The sequence below is a fragment of the Alosa sapidissima genome, chromosome 2, assembly GCF_018492685.1.
Source record: "Alosa sapidissima isolate fAloSap1 chromosome 2, fAloSap1.pri, whole genome shotgun sequence".
Taxonomy (NCBI): domain Eukaryota; kingdom Metazoa; phylum Chordata; class Actinopteri; order Clupeiformes; family Clupeidae; genus Alosa; species Alosa sapidissima.
In genome coordinates this window covers 21735551-21754502 of record NC_055958.1, presented here as the reverse complement: position 1 = coordinate 21754502, position 18952 = coordinate 21735551, and the positions used below count along the sequence as shown (strand labels likewise).

The following is an 18952-nucleotide window of genomic DNA, read 5'->3' as shown; positions in this document are numbered from 1 at the left end:
ATCTATGTTGTAGCGGACATATTATGGCCGAACACAGGAAATACATTAGAGGTCACCATGTGACGCGTCGATTTGTCCAATGGAATCATCAACATCGTGCTGCTGTTGAGCTTGGCAGTGTTGAAGTCATCCCAGACATCCCAATTCATGGCGAGGGATCCAGAAAACAGACCAAACAAATGCTGAGTATTTAATTGAGCCGTTGGAAATAACTTAACGGTATTTAGATTTTTGATTTGCAATGGAGCTTGGTCAAGTAGGACAGTAGTAGGTGTCGAGTAGGAGTCACTTAATTTAACGTTACAGCGTACGTTGAATACTTGACGCTGGCTGCTGAAGAGGTGTTTGTAATTATGCCGTTTTTACTGTGTATGAGGTCTTCGTTGTCTTGACATAGGTTGCATAGATTACATTAATTCCACACTGCTTGTCCTCAAACTAACATTTGAGCCATGCCTCTATCAGACTTTCTTGCTGCATTGAAGGACAACCCTTACTTTGGGGCTGGCTTTGGTCTCGTGGGTGTGGGCACAGCACTCGCAGTCGCTAGAAAGGGGGCACAGGTCGGTATGATCTTTTTTAGGAGGAACTACATGATTACTTTAGAAGTGCCCAGTAGAGACAAGAGTTACCACTGGCTGTTGAGTTGGATTACTAAGCACGCCAGGCACACACAACACCTCAGTGTGGAAACTTCATACCTTCAACATGAGAGTGGACGGGTGCATACACAGTTCGACTTCCACCCCAGTCCAGGCAATCATATTATCTGGTAAGACAAACTTGTAGTTTCAGTGCTACCTGTTAACATTTAACATATAAAATCATGTGGAGCATTTTGTCATTAAATATGGTTGCTTGGACTCGGTATGACTAGGTATGGAAATAAATGGATCCGAGTCGAGAGAACAAGGGAGAAACAAATGGTTGATCTCCACACAGGAACCCCCTGGGAGTCTGTGACCTTCACATCCCTTGGGAGAGACAGACAGTTGTTCGTAAACATTCTTCAGGAAGGTAAGTGAAAGAATCAAGGCATTACACTATCGAACTTTGAATTTTGTTACGTATGGCTCACCCAGCTCTTAATGTAATATGTCTGTGTGGGGGTCTGTGTGTGCGTTGTTGTGTGTCTGTCTGTCTTTGGTACTCCTTAGCACGGGAACTGGCCCTGAAACAAGAGGAGGGGCGGACGGTGATGTATACTGCCCTGGGAGCTGAGTGGCGGCCCTTCGGGTTTCCACGGCGACGACGGCCTCTCTCTTCAGTGGTTTTAGAGAGAGGGGTTGAGGAGAGAATTGTGGATGATGTGAAGGAATTCATCAGCAACCCAAAGTGGTACACAGACAGAGGTAACATACAATGAAAAAAGTAATCATTCTACATTTGCATCTGACATCCTGTGCACAACAGTAGGTCTGACTGATGTCTGCTGTTATGTAGGAATTCCCTACAGGAGAGGATACCTGCTGTATGGCCCACCAGGGTGTGGAAAGAGCAGCTTCATGTGCGTACATCCATATTATGTTACTTTTGTATGTGACACATGTTTATAGTTCATGTTTGACTGTGGCTGTCTCTCAAACCGCATACTTCTGTCAGTACACTGCTAGTATCTGCTGAGCGCTTACTTGTGTTGTGCCCACTTTTCGATGGTTAGTATTGTCTCTATGGGCCAATCCCAAAGTTAGCCCTGAGGACTAAGGACTAAAGACTCACAGACTTAATTGATCTCGGGTGCTAAGTGAGTGAGTGTGTGAGACCACATGGGCTCAGATAGGTGTAAATGGGATAAAAAATCTGTGAGTCTGGACTTGGGATTGGCCCCATATCTGCACTATATACTTAAACTAAGTATTTGAAGTCTGCAAGTAGGCGGTTTTAGACACAGCCAGAATCTTGATCATTCTGCGATAGATACTGATGACTGTATCGGTGTGCGTGTACATCATTTAGCACGGCCCTGGCAGGAGAGCTGGGCTACAGCATTTGCCTGATGAGCCTGAGTGATCGCAGTCTATCAGATGACCGGCTCAACCACCTGCTCACCGTGGCTCCTCAGCAGAGCATCATTCTGCTGGAGGACGTGGACGCTGCTTTTGTCAGCCGGGAGCTGCTGCCCACTGAGAGTATGTTTTCCGAGGTTCAACACTAGTGGCTCTTTGCTTTACTTATTCAAAGTTATACATGTTTCGGCAGCACCTGGGTTCTATTTGGGTCCTGTAGTATTCCTTTTTGGAATACTGCCTCAGCTGGGTCTTATTTGTGTTCTATAGTACCAGTATTCATTTTTGGAACAGCGAACAGTTTTCTTTGCTTTTCAGATCCAATGGCTTATCAAGGCATGGGAAGGCTGACATTCAGTGGACTTTTAAATGCCTTGGATGGAGTGGCTTCTTCTGAAGCAAGGATAGTATTCATGACTACCAACTTTCTTGACAGGTATGTAAGTCAAACATTAGGTGTTTGTCCTCAGTTATGGGAATAACGGTGTTACTTTTTTCAGTAACGAGTAATCTAATTGATTAATTGATCTGCACATCTTACCACATAACTCACCGTATCACTTGGCTTGAACGCTTAAATATGGGTCACGACTTAATGGCCATGGGAAATTGAGACCAGACCAGTTAAGAAACACTGCTGTAGGGTATATTGGACCTACCTTTGCAGTGTAAACTGTCAACAATGGTGTGGGAATTTAGTCCGTAGGACTATGTAACATTGAAGGCTTTTAAAATGTGTGCTTAGCAACAACTAATTGGCTGATCTCTCCTGTAGGCTTGATCCTGCTCTGATCCGGCCCGGTCGGGTGGACCTGAAGCAGTACGTGGGCCACTGCTCCCACTGGCAGCTCACGCAGATGTTCCGCCGGTTCTACCCTGCTGAGTCTGCGTCGGCAGAGAGGTTTGCGGAACGAGCTCTCGCCATGTACCCGGAGATCAGTGCTGCACAGGTGCAGGGACACTTTATGCTCTACAAACTGGATCCCATCGGCTCCATCGACAACTTGGCCCAAATGCAGACTTGACCACTCTTAGGACTTACTCGGAAGTGGTTGGTGATGTTCTTTCAACAATTCTCACCATTCTTCAATGCCTTTCGGAACGACATGAGAAATATAATGTTGTGGGGTAAACAACATACAAAAAAAGCTAATACAAAATCCAAATAAATAAATGTTTTCAGTGAAACATTATTGGCAGGTCTACTATTTAATTGAAAAATAATATTGAAATAAAATGCATCAGAGATGGGTCTAGTTAGGTATGTTTCAGGACCTATCTATCTATATCTGTATGTATGTAAATATGGTACATGATACAATAAAGAGCATAGTCACAGAAAAATGACTAATGGCCAGAAGAAGCAGTCTTTGAATTGGTTCACTGTTTGAAAGAGTTTTCTGTGAGTTAATATTTGCAGTAAATGTATCTTTAGTTTTACATGAAAGCTTTACATCATAGAGAAAAGTTGATGCTGTTGTGTGAGGTGCATACAAATCCTTTAATTTACTCCATATCATGTGGGTCACCAGTAACAATACAAATGTGCTAAACAAAGGGTTAACTCCTTGACCATGGCCCCGCCCCCTTCCCTTCCGGAGTGTAAGGGGAGCTGTTATTACATTCCTTAGGCTGTTAGAGTTATGGCTGCACGACTGGCTCTCAGCTTGGCTGGTCAGCTGAGCCCATGGCTACGACCGCAGCCCATATCCATGGTGCTTCGCTGCAGGCGAGGGGTCGGGGGAAATGCAGCGGCGTCTGTGGGGGTGCTGGACAGCCCGGGCAAACTGAAGACACATGAGGATCTGCCACGGATCAAAACCTGGGAGGTCTTGTACAGATTGATTTTCAAAGGCTATCTCAATCATCTGCACGAGCTTCAGGTATGGTGTAGCATAGCAACAGAAACTTCTGGGCTTTGTGCTCTCTAGACATGATTACAAAATGGATCCATGTGCTGAATTCTGTGTGGTATAACACAAATGACTTTCATTTCTGACCAACACTGGCAGTGACATAAATAAATAAGCAAGATGTCTGTTATTTATGCAGGTGTTACTGAGCTCATGTTGCCACAGCAACTCTCTAAAAAGAACAGAATGAGATAAGGCCTTTTTACTGCCTAAATGTCAGGTGATCCCAAGAGCGCTTTACACTTAATATTTCCCCTCTGCAGGATTGCCCTTAACTCATTTGTAATACATGCTTGTTTTGTGTGTATTAACTTCTTTTTACCTGATTACCAGTTAATTTGTGATTCCAGATATATGAGAAACAGATATATGGACCCATATATAAAGTGGCCACTGGCAGCCTTTACTCAATAGCATTGAACAGTGTGGAGCTGGTTGAGGAGCTACTCAGGAAGGATGAGAAGTTCCCTTCTCGTGGAGACATGAGTCTCTGGACTGAGTATCGAGACATGAGAGATATCGGCTATGGCCCCTTCACAGAGTAAGGAAGTTCTGTTATTGTGTGTAAACTGTATATGATATTGAAATATAATGGTACAGAATTGAATACAGTAACAGAGAGTGAGAAGCTACTGCCTATTTATTCCAAGTGTTAATATACAGTATGACTTATTTTGGTGACAGACAACACTTACAATGAAGTTTTACTGATTACGATTATATGTTCACATAAATATTGATAACTGCCCCAGCAGTTCTGAATAACCATGCACTGCATATTGCCCCCAAGGCTGAAATACAACCCCAAATCAGAAAAAGTTGGAACGTTGTGTAAAATGCGAATAAAAACAATGTTGTAATCTGCAGATCTCGTAAACTCATACTTAGTTGCCAAAAAGTTGTGCGATGATAAAGAAAACAAAAAGAAGGAATGTTTCACAACTAATTAGGGTAACTAGGGATACGATTGGGTGTGAAAAAGAGCGGGTGTGAAAAAGAGCAATTTTACTCCTTTGAAACAGCATCCCAGAGGGTCTCTTAGAGGTAAAGATGTAGGGGTATTCATCGCTCTGTGAAAACCTGTGTTTACAAATGATGAAACAATGCCATTTTAATGCTTCTTAACATGAAATTGTGAAGTATTTGGGGAGTTCATCATCTGCAGCGCACAATGCTTATAGTATTAAAATATTCAGAGAATCCAGATAAATCTTTGCATTGCAAACTAGGGATAGAGCTGACAATATTGGATGGCCGTGGTCATTGGACCTCAGATGGCACTGCATTAAAAACAGACCTGTTTCTGTAAAGAAAATCATTGTATGGGCTCAGGAAAACCTCTGGTAACCATTGTCCATGAGCACAGTTTGATACTCAATTCAGAAAGGCTAGAGTAACCATGCAACAGCCAAAATTGTATTTAGGCATGATGCAGAAACACCACCATCTTATCTGGGCCTGAGCTTGTTTAAAATGTAAAATGACTGTAAAGTGGACTGTAAAGTAAAGTGGAAAAAGGTCCTGTGGTTAGACCAATCAAAATTTGCAATTCTTTTTGGAAATCATGGACTCATCTGGGCTAAAGAGGAGAGGGCCTATCCAAGCATCCAACCTTTCCAAGTTGTTTTGGTCCTCAATTCAAAATTCAACATACGGTATATGGCGGTGTGGAAGTGTAATAGTGCCTACAGCATGGACATCTTACACATCTGGCAAGGCACAATCAATTCGGAATGATGTATACAGGTTTTGATACATATAGGCCTACTGCCATCCAGGCAATGCTTTTTTTTTCCAGTTTATTTCAGAAAAACAATGCCAAAATGAATTCTGCACATATTTTTACAGTATTTCTTCAAGAGTCCAGGTCCTAAAATGGCTTGTCTGCAGTCCAGACCTGTCAAATTAGGTGTGTTAGGTGTATGTATTGAAATCCTGAAAAACTGAAATCCTATATCGGGCTAGCCTAGAAATCTAGACGCACCTTAGCTGCCGGGGTAGTCTAGCAACTCTACATTGGCTTGCGAGCTGGAAAAATGAAACTTCGGGCTTCACATAATGATTGCAGAGTTGTGACGGTTTGGCATGAATTCCCTGCTACTTGAAAACAGAAGATGGATGTTGCTGTTGCCAAAAAGCGTGACACGAGTTAACCTTTTTTTAAGTTGCCAAAAGTTTGAACAACTAGCCAACTAGATCCGCTGGTGGGAAAACGCATGGGACTCATGAGTTGTTACACTATCCTATTGCATGCAGCGGGAATTTGAAAGACAACCTTTAATCCTTACCCTCCGACTGAGCACTGCGACTGGTGAGTCTCCAGACCCTACATCTTGATGTGGGTCTGGCTCGTCAGGCTAATATCGGGCAGGAATGGAAAAACATTTAACTCTAAAAACTGTAGCAACTGGTCTTCTCAGTTCCTAAATATTTACAGAATTTTGTTAAATGAAGAGGTGAAGCAGCACAGTGGTAAACATTCCATGTTCCAACTTTTTGAAACATGTTGCTGGCATTAAATTCAAAATGATCATATATTTTCCATGAAATAGTCAAGATTTTCATTTTCAACATTTGATATGTTGTCTATGTCCTTTTTGATGATAAATATGGGTTTACAAGACTTGTGATCACATTCTGTTTTTATTTGCATCTTACACAACGTCCCAACTTTTTCTGATTTGGGGTTGTGCAACTGTAAACTAACAGGGATAATCCTCCTTATTATTTGTTAATGCTGAAAAATGCTAAAAGTGTTTTGTAATAGTCTGACCTGATTCAGTGTGATCTTCTGCATGTGTCTTGTAGAGAGGGGGAGAAGTGGTACAGACTGAGAGCTGTGCTCAACAAGCGCATGCTACACCCCAAGGACTCGGTGCAGTATGCAGGCGTTGTCAATGAGGTTGTTACTGACTTTATCAAGAGAATATACCACCTACGCAAGGCCAGTCCAACAGGGGATCTAGTGACAAATCTCTCCAATGAGCTCTACCGTTTCTCTCTTGAGGGTACTGGTTCATCAGAGGATTTTTTCCATTCTCAAATATCTACTATGATATGATTTACCAGGTTGAAGTACATTATGATCATATACCAGTTCCTGGACATGGCTTTAAAATGTAATCACTCATTTCCTTTCTCCATCTATATGAAGGAATCTCATCTATTCTCTTTGAAACTCGGATTGGGTGTTTGGAAAATGAAATCCCAAAGGAGACTCAGGATTTCATCGACTCTATCGCCCAAATGTTTACCTACAGCATGCCTGTGGTGCTGATGCCCAAGTGGACACGTAACATCCTGCCACTTTGGGATCGTTACATTAGAGGTTGGGAGGGCATCTTCAAATTTGGTGAGTGAGTTACAGACACTACACTGTACTTGAGGATGCGTTTCATGAAATATCTCCAAATGCGGAAAAGAAATATAAAATAAAATAAAATAAATAAATAAATAAATGCTCTGAAATGGTCTTTTAGCTGGACAGCTAATAGACATAAAGATGGAGGCCATTCAGAAGCGTGTGGACACAGACCAAGAAGTGGACGGAGAGTATCTGACCTACCTGCTCTCCAACACCAACATGACCAATAAAGAGGTGTATGGAAGCATTGCTGAGCTGCTTTTGGCTGGAGTAGACACGGTATGAATGACTTGGTTTTGGGTTATGTATGTAGAAAATAATGATTGGTGTGTCAACTACTATTATGTGTTTTTTTAAGACCTCAAACACCATGATGTGGACACTGTATCAGCTCTCTCGAGAACCTGAAGTTCAAGACACTTTATATCAAGAGGTGAACCATTGTGTTAAAGGAGATGGCATTCCTACTGCCCAGGATGTTACAAATATGCCTTATCTTAAGGCTGTCATCAAGGAAGCTCTCAGGTAAACATTTTTCACATTAAATATTTGTCTTTATACATTTGTTATTACATTTGTGCTCATAAGTTTACATACCCTGGTAGAATTTGTATAATGTATACCATTCTTTTAAGAAAACACAAGTGATCAGGTCAAACACATTACTTTTATATTAATGGAATTCAAAGGCACAAAATAAAGCAATCATTAAACAAAACATAGCAATAAAGAAAGCAATGAGACATACCCGTAGTTCTTAATACCGTGTCCTACCTTTACCATCAGTGACGGCTTGCCTGGCTATAAATGGCCTACATTTTATGGTATTTTAAGGTTTTACCTTTTCTTTGTTATTATTATATTTAATATATATAAATATATTATTATTATTATTATTAAATGGTGTCACCTGACCACTATACCTAAATAAAAGAAAGATATTCTGCCAGGGTATGTAAACTGAGGAGCACAAGTATAAGTATGAAGAGTTCAGAATATCGCTGCATTGTTTTATTGTTGTCATGTTATCTAGGATGTACCCAGTTGTACCAATGAATGCTCGGCGCATGTCCGAAAAAGACATAACTATCGGTGGCTATTTTTTCCCAAAGAAGGTGAGGTAGTTTTGTGTTGTCTACTGAGGAACTATCATGGCTCCCCACTTGCTTATACTGCCCCTTCAAGACTAAAATGTGTAACGTGGTCCTTTGTTTGATTATACCAGACAGCTTTCACATTATGCCATTACTCCATCTGCCATGATGAAAAAGTATTCCCTGAACCTTCAAAGTTCAAACCAGAGCGTTGGCTAAGGGATGGAAGAACCCGGCCAAATCCCTTTGGCTCCATTCCTTTTGGCTTTGGGGTGAGAGGCTGTGTGGGCCGCCGCATAGCAGAGCTGGAGATGTACCTCGCTCTGGCAAGGGTGAGCCATTACAAAGTTCATTTGATATGATCATATTTGGAGGAGGATGAGTTCATGCTAGGGTTGGGCCGATCGTGTTGGTTGACCGACATTACAATGGGAAGCAACCATCATGATGCCACGCCCCCACAAGCCAGACACGCAGTAATTCTATGGACTCTGCTTTGACATAAGCTAAAACATAAAAACATTTCCCTGCAAATGAATTTGAGCCTAGAACCGATGCATATGAAGGTTACTTTAAAGACTGTCAGCCAGAGAGTGTAAAAAAGAAGGACTTATCTGTATGTGAAACTATGTGAAACTACTGTCTTATTCAAATAATTCCTGAATGTGACATTGTTATTGTATTTTTTACATGTCTTGCACTGTACATTGAGCATCAAATCAGCATAAAATAGTCCTTATGAATTACTATTATTGTTACGATTAGAGGAAATTCTTGCTGATTGTTACAGTTTTACTGTACACATCGTCAAATGCCAATAAAGGGGACATCGCCCAACCCTAGTTCATGCAGGAGGCGTATTTCTGATTTCTGTATTTCTTTCCAAACTGTTCATGACTGTAGGATCATGTGTGTGGACCCATTAAAGTCGGATGGACATGACTGCAGTACTACCGCAGCACAGCATTGTTGAGCAGTCTTCGCTGCTTTACCGATGACCTCCTCCTTTTTTGTCCTTCTAGATCATCAAGCTGTTTGAAATCAGACCAGACCCTAGTATTGGTGATGTGAAAGTCATCAATCGCACTGTGCTGGTAGCAGACAGACAAGTGAACCTGCACTTTCTGGAAAGGAATGGTAACATTGTACTGTGATTCTTTTTGCAGAATTGATGATGACCATCAAAAAAGATTGCTACACTTGTTTGTAACATCTTCTCAGTGCTACTGTGAAAAGAGCTTCCTGTATATTATAATCACATACAGTATATTTTTTATAGCACCGATTTGCATGTGTAGGTGTATACAAAGCAACCTGAAGCTTGTTAATGCCCTAAACCTATAAGTGGCTAAGAGACCGTCAAATGTAAATGCACTACAGTTTGCATGAGGTCAAATTATTATGAAATACTGTATAAGGCATTTTGTATTTTGAATAGATTTGACATATATTTTTCCACATTTATTGTTGTAGGTTGTATTTCCTACATATGTTTAAGAGCTGGTGTGATCAAACCCTGGCACATGGAATGTATAGTTACAGTAATACAGTAAATAATACAGTATGTAGTATATATGGTACACAATACATACGTTGAATTGAAGTTAAAATTAAGTGAACATTATGGATTAAGAAGGAACCTTATTTTTTGCCCCCTACAAGATAAAGTAATTCATTATATGGTGATTTGTAAATCTTTTCTGGTAATCTTTAAATAAACTAGCCTGTTTTTACCAAATTGACTTGAACAGTGTTTTCACATTGAACTGAAGATAGCAGGGGCGGAGTGGGATATTACAGAGAAATTTCAAGCTCAACATGTTGAGAAGAAGACATACCATACATAATACATAATAATCTGCATCTGTCCTCTTTCTTCAAATCACCCTGTGGCACTGTATTATAGTTATTAAAATCGGCCTACCAATTACAACAATTATGAAAGATGTAGATAATAATGGTCTATGTGCATGCATACCTACGGGATGTGCAGTGCCTTTTAAAAGTATTCATCCCCTTGAATATTTCCACTTTTACTGCTTTTATAAATGGAATCTTGATCAATTTAATTTGGCCCTTTTTTACATTTATTGATAAAATCCCCTCTTTAATGTTAAAGTGATTGCACAAATATTCACCCTCTTCAAGTCAGCGTTTAGTAGATGCCGCAATTACAGCATGGAGTCTGCGTGGATTGGTCTCAGTTTGGCTTGCACATATGCAATTATACTCCATTTTCTTTGTAAAACTGCTCAAGCTCTGTCAGGTTGAAAAGGGGTTGGGTATGAACAGACGTGTTCAAGTCCAACCACAAATTTCTATAGGATTTAGGTGTAGGCTTTGACTCTGCCTCTCCAGAGCATTCACCTTGTTGTCTTTAAACAATTTCTGTGTAGTTTTCGCTGTATGCTTCGGCTCATTGTCTTGCTGGAAAGTAAATCTCCAAAATCGTAGCTCTCTTGCAGACTGAATCAGATTGTCCTCCAGAATTTCCATATATTTTGCTGAATTCATTTTACCCTGGGTTATTGCACGCACAGAAAATAACCACTCGGTGAGTTGCACAGTTTTGAAAATTAACTTTAAGGGTTATTTTAAGGACATGTTTGTGCATGCCTGTAGCCAGCCACTCTGAAGCAGTCAAAGGCGATTCTAAACGAGTCAAAAAGTTGAGACGGGACCCATCGTCAACATTTCTGTGTCCACCAGTCTCGTTCATCCAAAACAAACCAGAATCGGGTAAATACCGAAATTATCCTTTAACACGTAGCATAAATACACCATGTCTGCCATCTTAATTATGCATGATTGTCACATTATGTATTTCATAATGCTGAAAGATGGCTCTAGACACGACATATTATGTGTTGAAAGCAGCATAGCATCATAAATGTAGAAAAAGGGCATATTTTGGTGGCCATATTTGAAGTCAAGATATGGGCCACTAGGGGGTGCTATGTGTTGGGGTCCATTACCAATTTCTAATTTGTCTAATACATTTTTGATTACACTTTACTTGACAGTGTCGACATAAGAGTGACATGACACTGTCATGAATGTGTCATAAACAAGTCATAAACGTTTATGACAACGCTTCTGTTATTAAGTGAGATTCTGTTTTTGTCATAACAAATTAGGGTTATGATTAGGGTTAGAGGTTAGGGTTAGGTTTATTTAAAATTTATTTTAAATAAACCTAACCCTATATTTATAAAGTTTATTATTATTATTTAAATATTGCTATTTATTTTAAAAATGGCTTCAAATATTTATATATATATTTCAATTTCATTGGCACTGTGCATTACAGGGGTGAAATCTATGATAGACAAGTAGATTTGATAATATGCAAAGATGAAAAGCCAAGAGGACAGTGGCTGTATGAAGATATTCTGTGCTCAGTTGATACTTCTGTCCTTTACTAAATTAGCTATTCTTTGGTGCCAATCCTCAGATCACAGGAAATCACTGAACAGAATTTCAAAGAAGAACTCAAAGCCTTAGGTCCGCAACCGGTGTGCAACAGGATGTTTGCTAAAAAACGAAAAGTAACTGACTTATTTTGTGTCTCTTTCTAGCTTGTGCACTACATACATTTGCCATCTAGTAACTGATTTATTAGCCAGTAACTGATTAATTTGCCATCTAGTATAACTGATCCAGCTATTTTGCATCGGTAAGACTCGGTTTTATTCACTGGTCGTGGAGTTACTGTGTCTCAGTTGTAACCAGGCAGTGAACATGAATATGATGAGGAGCAGGAGCCCCTGGTTGTTCTTAAAGCAAGCAGCCACCGCAGGCTTTTGCAGTACAAAGATGGCCAGTAAAGTGGCAACCACTGTCAGTGATGTCAAGCTGAAATCAATAGAAGATCTTCCCCGTGTTGGGACTTTGAAGATGCTGTTCAGGGTGATTTTCAAAGGCTATCTCAGTCGTCTGCATGAGCTGCAGGTAAGCTGATCACTTTGGAGTGTAAATACACCTTGTGTCAATCAGCATCAATATCATTAGTGTTTATCACCTTGGTGTTATCTAAACCAGTCTGGTTTTAATGTGTATATTAAAATGTGTCTAATTATTGTTTAAAATGAAACCACAATGCCAGATTGTGTATTGAGACTGAAAGATACCTCACTGACTTGGGGTTTTATCCATTTTGAAGCTTTGCCATGACTGCTAGGTCTATGAGAAACAGCTATATGGTTCCATGACTCTTGTTGTCCCAATCACTAGGTCTATGAGAAACAGCTCTATGGCTCCATGTACAGAGCATGTGCTGGCAGTGTTCAGTCCGTTGCTGTGAACAGTGCAGATTTAGTGGAGGAGCTGTTCAGAAATGATGACAAGTTCCCCTCTCGCGGAGACATGGCGCTGTGGACAGAGTACCGAGACATGAGAGGCTATGGCTATGGTCCCTTCACAGAGTAAGGACGTTATGGCAATGTGTGCCACATATCGAAATATATTAGCATATTGAAATCCATTTTCATTACAGTTGAATATACACTGTGTTACAAATTATGCAATGCTAATTTTCAAGTCATTAACCGTTAGAGTATAATTTGAATTTTATTGAACAAACCTCAAAGAAACAAAACTCCAGAAGCAAATTTCTTCACAGTACGATGATCACGCATACGTTTTCGGGAAATATCCAATGTTTTCATACCTTGTCCAAGGTAGATTTATTTCAATGATCCAGAACCCTGAGACACAATACCATCCATGAGTTTAATTGAAAAACAAAAAGCTAAATGTTTGAGTATGACACATAAATCCAATTTGCATAATAATTTATAACACGGTGTACAGCACAGTTAATCAGTAAGAATAGAGGGTTCACTTCGACAAATGAGCGTTATAATTAACAGTCCTTTTTCATTTAATTTCACACACATCTAGACAAGGTGAGAAGTGGTACAGACTGAGAGCTGTGCTAAACAAGCGCATGCTACACCCCAAGGACTCGGTGCAGCATGCAGGCGTTGTCAATGAGGTCGTCACCGACTTCATCAAGAGAATATACCACCTACGCAAGACCAGTCCAACAGGGGATCTAGTGACTGATCTATCCAATGAGCTCTACCGTTTTGCTCTTGAAGGTAATCATTATTATAGATAAGAGATAATGTAATGTTAAATAGATGAAAGAATAGTGTAGATATGTGGACCAAAGATGCCATGTCATGATATATGACGTCTACTGTACCTAGCTGGTGTTGGAGCATGTCCTCTTTAACATGAATCAGAAATGACCAAATATCAGTTTCATACTCCATGTAATTTCATTGCTTTCCTCCATCTATATGAACAAGGAATCTCATCTATTCTCTTTGAAACTCGGATTGGGTGCTTGGAGAAAGAGATCCCAGTTGAAACACAGGACTTCATAGACTCTATTGCCCAAATGTTTACCTACAGCATGCCTGTGGTACTTACACCCAAATGGACTCGAAATATCCTTCCCTTCTGGAAAAGGTACACTGCTGGTTGGGAAGGCATCTTTACATTTGGTGAGTTGGTTACTGAACAATGTTATGAAATAACATACACTGACCACTGTAAGTATCAGTATTATCATAATGTTGACCATCCTTTAGCTGGGCAGCTAATAGACATGAAGATGGAGGCCATTCAGAAGCGTGTGGACACAGACCAAGAAGTGGACGGAGAGTATCTGACCTACCTGCTCTCCAACACCAACATGACCAATAAAGAGGTGTATGGAAGCATTGCTGAGCTGATTTTGGCTGGAGTAGACACGGTATGAATGACTTGGTTTTGGGTTATGTATGTAGAAAATAATTATTGGTGCGTCAACTACTATTATGTGTTTTTTAAAGACCTCAAACACCATGATGTGGACACTGTATCAGCTCTCTCGAGAACCTGAAGTTCAAGACACTTTATATCAAGAGGTGAACCATTGTGTTAAAGGAGATGGCATTCCTACTGCCCAGGATGTTACAAATATGCCTTATCTTAAGGCTGTCATCAAGGAAGCTCTTAGGTAGACTCTGTATAACATTAATTGATGAATTGCTTCACTTTGTCATGATCCCAATAGGCAATATCTATCGAGAGAATCAGACAGATATTAAAAACAATATGCTACTGACTTCAATGATGGGGTCAACTTTTGAAAATTACATTCATTTATAGGATGTATCCAGTTGTTCCCATCAATGCCCGCCTTATATCAGAGAAAGATATGATTGTTGGAGGATATTTCTTTCCCAAGAAGGTGATTTCTCAATCTAAACACTATTGTACAGCAATCTTTATATCCTTACAATGCTGTGTGTGGTTCCAAAGCATTACAATTCACCATGCTTTCTCTCTGTCTCACCACAACAGACAATGTTTTCATTATGCCACTATGCTATAAGCCATGATGAAAAAGTATTCCCTGAGCCATCAAAGTTCAAACCAGAGCGCTGGTTAAGGGACGGAAGAGCCAGGCCCCACCCTTTTGGCTCCATTCCCTTTGGCTTTGGGGTGAGAGGCTGTGTGGGCCGCCGGATAGCAGAGCTGGAGATGTACCTCGCTCTGGCAAGGGTGAGAACACACAACAGAAATGTATACTTAGAAGCGTAGGAAATTTTTTTTAAATTTAGTTTGTGAATGTGACGTTTGAATGTGTGTGTGGTGTCAGCCTCATACTACTATCTAAATGTGTAATTTAATGGGTAATCTTGTTATTAATTTTCTCTTTCCCACCTATAGATGATCAAGCTGTTTGAGGTCAGACCAGATCCAAATGTGGGTGAAATGAAAGTTCTGAATCGTACTGTGCTGATTGCAGACAGACAATTAAACCTACACTTCATCGAGAGGAGTGATACTTCTACTCAATAAGCCTACACTCATTTCTAATTAAACCTACATTTTATCGAGAGGAGTGATACTTCTACTCATTTCTAATGGCTTTGTTGTATCTAATTTTTGGGTTTCAATTTTTTGGGGTTGTCAGGTCACACCCATGATAACTTAAAGGTGTCATTAATGGTGTATTTTTCACTTAAAATCGTAGAACGTTTTATCGTAGAAAAACTATAGAAGTTCTTAGGGGACAGTCCATTTTTCAGAATTTGTAATTTTCAAAAGTGATTCTAATAAAGAAAAAAACATCTGATAACCTAATGAATATTCCTTTACAGAACAACTACCAGAATCTTTTTTTGTATTAAATAAGTTTGATTCTATTCCAGAACAGATAATGTATGTTTCTTGTAGTCGAATGTCCTAGTACATCAGCTATGTGTGTCTTTTTACATGTTTCCTCAGTAGTTTTCATTAAATTCCAAGTGAGTTTTGGTTTTAAAATGGCTTGCATTAGGCCTAGTCTGTGTTTCTATACACCAAATTACACTGTGCTGCAGACTGAGTAAGATTTTCATGTAAGGCCTATAGACCTATTAGTTCACCTTCTATTTTCTTCTTTTTTACAGTTATATGAGTGTAGATGTCTAACTTGCATCACATGGCACTGTTCTTCATTATTGGATAAAAATGTTATAGGCCTATGACAGATGCCCTATATAGCAATAAAACACTAAAAGTGCGGTAATGGGATCTGTGGACGCCCTGCAACGCACAAATTACACTAGAGCTTTCAGTGACCAATATATGTCGGTAGATGGTGCCGCTACCCCATGTAGGCGAGGCCTAGGCTTACTGCGAATTCAGGAAGTCGAGTCGAGTCATCAGTCGGCTGATCAGAGCGTCATTGTAACTATCGACTGTATGCAACAAACTTTAGCCAGTAGGCTATCCTACAGCAACCTAGTCTTCTTATTCAGTGTAATTTAGATGATGAGATTAGACGGATGGATTAGATTATCAGATAACCGAACTGTAAAATTCATATTGGCGAACATATATTGGCTATAATATGAACACGTGCGCCACATTGTCCACTGACTCCAAAGGTCCACTTTTTATTGCTTTATTCTTCTGTTCAATCAGCGTCTATACACTTCACTGTAGCTACAGTTTTCGCGAACAGCACATTGACATAGTTAATTAAAGTGTAGGCTAAGTATACTAATTCATTCATAGACGAGCTGAATAAATATATATTGCCTACAAAGTGCAGATAGAGTTAGTTAGATTGCTTTCGATGTACAATGAATCGTATTCATACCGCCAAAGTAGTAGTAATAGGGGCCGGATTTGCGGGAATTGCAGCTGCAGCCACCTTATTTGAGGCTGGTTTTCAACATGTGCAGGTCCTGGAAGCCATGGGAAGAGTAGGTGGCAGAGTGTACACAATGAGACCATTTGGCTCTGACATCATAGAGCTGGGGGCAAACTGGATTCATGGCCAGGAAGGGAACCCTCTCTTTGAGCTTGGTAAGGAGCATGGTCTGCTGTCAGAGGGGCACTCAGCCAGCACTAAAATGTGCCTACCTGGATCTATAACCCCTTGTGACTACTTCTTCAAAGAGGATGGGAGGTTGCTGCAGGCTGAGGACGTCGAGCAGGTGTGTGCCCTCTTCAGTCGACTCACCACCAGGGCATTCGACTCTGAACTGGAAGATAGGCACCGCTGCCTTAGCCTTGGGGATTACCTTGACAACGCCTTTGCTGAGTCGCCATTGGCAGCAACAGAGGATGGCCTGAAGGTTTTTGAGTGGTGCAAGAGGTGCGAGTGTACGGACGAAGCAAGCTCTTCCCTTTATGAGGTGTCTGCCTCCCAGATTTCGCACTATGAGGCCCTAGAGGGAGGCTTTTTTAATTCCCTTGGTCCAGGAGGGTATCAAGCATTTATAGACGTCCTTTTAAGAAAGTTGCCAGCAGGGGTCATTATGACAAATACCCCTGTGGCACACATTGAATGGGCCTTAGATGAGAGTGGCAAGAGGTCAACTCATCCTGTGCAAATTGTTTGTGAACATGGTCAGAGCTTTGAAGCAGACCATGTAATAGTGACAGTCTCGTTGGGGGTTTTGAAGCAGAGGGCTGCACTGATGTTTCGTCCCCCTCTCCCAAACTCCAAGATGGCTGCCATTGATAAACTGGAAATTGGAACAGTAGACAAGATTTATCTCTGCTTTCCTGAGAGGTTTTGGCCAGAAGACTGTGCTGGGATACAACTTGTATGGGACAATGGACCTGAGGATGCCGCTGTCTACACTTCAGAGCTGGAAGGGGAGGCCTGGAAGGAGACATGGTTTAAAAAAATCTGTGGCTTTGACACGGTGGCTCGCCACCCGAATGTTCTGTGTGGCTGGATCACAGGCAGAGAGGCACTCCATATGGAGACATTGGAGGATGTAGAAGTAGGAGATGTTTGCATGAGGTGAGATTTTCTTTCCATGTACTTTATGCCGGTAATAAAGGCTGTTTACTCTGAGAAGGACTACTCTCAAGTCATTACCTCTGTCCTTGAATTTACCCTTAGGGATCAATAAAGTATCTATCTATCTATCTATCTATCATTTTCTATGTTTAACACACTTGGAGTGTTTTCATGGTCAGGAGTACTGTAGGATACGTCCTTCAAAATGAACAAGCATCTCTGTTCATTTCTGAAGTATGATTCATTGTGGAATGTATGAATACAAGTAGGTCTACTACTTGAAAATGATAAAACATAAGGTGGTGGTCCTAATCTCTTTTGTTGTCCTAATCTCTTTTCCCCCCAAAAGATTACTCAGGTCCTTTACTGGCTGGCCTGTGCCTGAGGTCTCTCAGGTGTTGATGTCCAGGTGGGGGCGTGACCCTTACGTCCGTGGCTCCTACACGTTTGTGCCACAGGGGGTGCTAGCAGAAGAACATGGGGCTCTGGCTGCACCTCTCCCACCTGAGCCAAGTTCTGACGACAGGAAGGTATTTGTGTCCAACCATGACTAACTTTGTACCATCACCGGTGAAGTGAAACATCTGTGTAGTTGTCCTTGAGTGTTCCAAGTAAGCGTTGTGTTGTAATATTTTTGTTGATTATGGAAGAAATTATTAGACGGTGCAGGTGTAAGGTGAAGTAATCGTTGTGTTTTGATTCTCTTTTCCTCCAGCCTCTGCAGGTGCTGTTTGCTGGAGAGGCGACACATGTGAACTTTTATACCACTACACATGGAGCTTATCTCACAGGTATCAGAGAAGCACAGAGACTCATTAACCTCTACACCTAAAGATTCTTAGAAAAAGAATGACTCACTGCCATTATGGAATTCCTGGAAGTTCTCTTTCAGCTCATTCTAAATAGTCCATGACCTAACTAAGAATGATCTTTGTGGTTTTTGAAAGGTATCTGATACTGTCTGAAGGTAATTGATTTACGTTGTTTAAAGATAAAAGTAATAAAGAAGAGTCTTTATCTACCCAAATAATTGATTGTGCTTACTTGCAAAAGCCATAAAATGGAAAACATAGGGGAAAAAGCTACAGACAGGATAATTGATTTCATTGTTTGAACTGTTCTGGTTCATCTCTCTAATATCATTGGGTTACACCATTAATCATTTATTCCAATATTAATTTGTAATTTACAGAAAATCATGTTCGGTGTTCAATAAAATATATCTATATTTGTCATCTGGACACAACATCCGTGTAGTTTCTTTCCTAACT

At 40.5% G+C, this 18952-nt stretch overlaps 4 protein-coding genes across 8 annotated transcripts; all 4 read left to right on the top strand.

Annotated features, from left to right (window-relative positions):
* Positions 1-54: 54 nt before the first annotated feature.
* Positions 55-3353, top strand: LOC121703957 (mitochondrial chaperone BCS1). 2 transcript variants are annotated; one of them, XM_042084435.1, is made up of 7 exons: positions 55-772; positions 878-1017; positions 1158-1352; positions 1444-1507; positions 1957-2129; positions 2325-2442; positions 2782-3353. In XM_042084435.1, exons 1-7 carry the CDS (start codon positions 453-455, stop codon positions 3029-3031), a joined length of 1260 nt encoding a protein of 419 aa, XP_041940369.1. In that variant the 5' UTR covers positions 55-452; the 3' UTR covers positions 3032-3353. The 2 variants fall into 2 exon arrangements, with proteins under 2 accessions (XP_041940369.1, XP_041940371.1); XM_042084437.1 differs by having other exon boundaries at positions 560-772; positions 943-1017.
* Positions 3354-3443: 90 nt separating this feature from the next.
* Positions 3444-10115, top strand: LOC121703953 (sterol 26-hydroxylase, mitochondrial-like). Its single transcript, XM_042084430.1, has 9 exons — positions 3444-3889; positions 4270-4460; positions 6728-6927; positions 7074-7271; positions 7399-7562; positions 7642-7808; positions 8317-8398; positions 8509-8709; positions 9400-10115. Exons 1-9 carry the CDS (start codon positions 3650-3652, stop codon positions 9529-9531), a joined length of 1575 nt encoding a protein of 524 aa, XP_041940364.1. The 5' UTR covers positions 3444-3649; the 3' UTR covers positions 9532-10115.
* Positions 10116-11685: 1570 nt separating this feature from the next.
* Positions 11686-15301, top strand: LOC121703954 (sterol 26-hydroxylase, mitochondrial-like). Its single transcript, XM_042084431.1, has 9 exons — positions 11686-12328; positions 12611-12801; positions 13280-13479; positions 13693-13890; positions 13978-14141; positions 14221-14387; positions 14540-14621; positions 14735-14935; positions 15104-15301. The coding sequence occupies exons 1-9, from the start codon at positions 12119-12121 to the stop codon at positions 15233-15235; spliced, it is 1545 nt and encodes a 514-aa protein (XP_041940365.1). The 5' UTR covers positions 11686-12118; the 3' UTR covers positions 15236-15301.
* Positions 15302-16021: 720 nt separating this feature from the next.
* zgc:66484 (uncharacterized protein LOC327557 homolog) lies at positions 16022-18920 on the top strand. Of its 4 annotated transcripts, XM_042084434.1 has the most exons (4): positions 16022-16732; positions 16826-17681; positions 18031-18211; positions 18397-18920. In XM_042084434.1, exons 1-4 carry the CDS (start codon positions 16507-16509, stop codon positions 18511-18513), a joined length of 1380 nt encoding a protein of 459 aa, XP_041940368.1. In that variant the 5' UTR covers positions 16022-16506; the 3' UTR covers positions 18514-18920. The 4 variants fall into 4 exon arrangements, 3 of the variants coding, with proteins under 3 accessions (XP_041940368.1, XP_041940367.1, XP_041940366.1); XR_006030192.1 differs by having other exon boundaries at positions 16022-17681; positions 18031-18292; positions 18397-18527; XM_042084433.1 differs by having other exon boundaries at positions 16022-17681; positions 18040-18211.
* Positions 18921-18952: the final 32 nt, after the last annotated feature.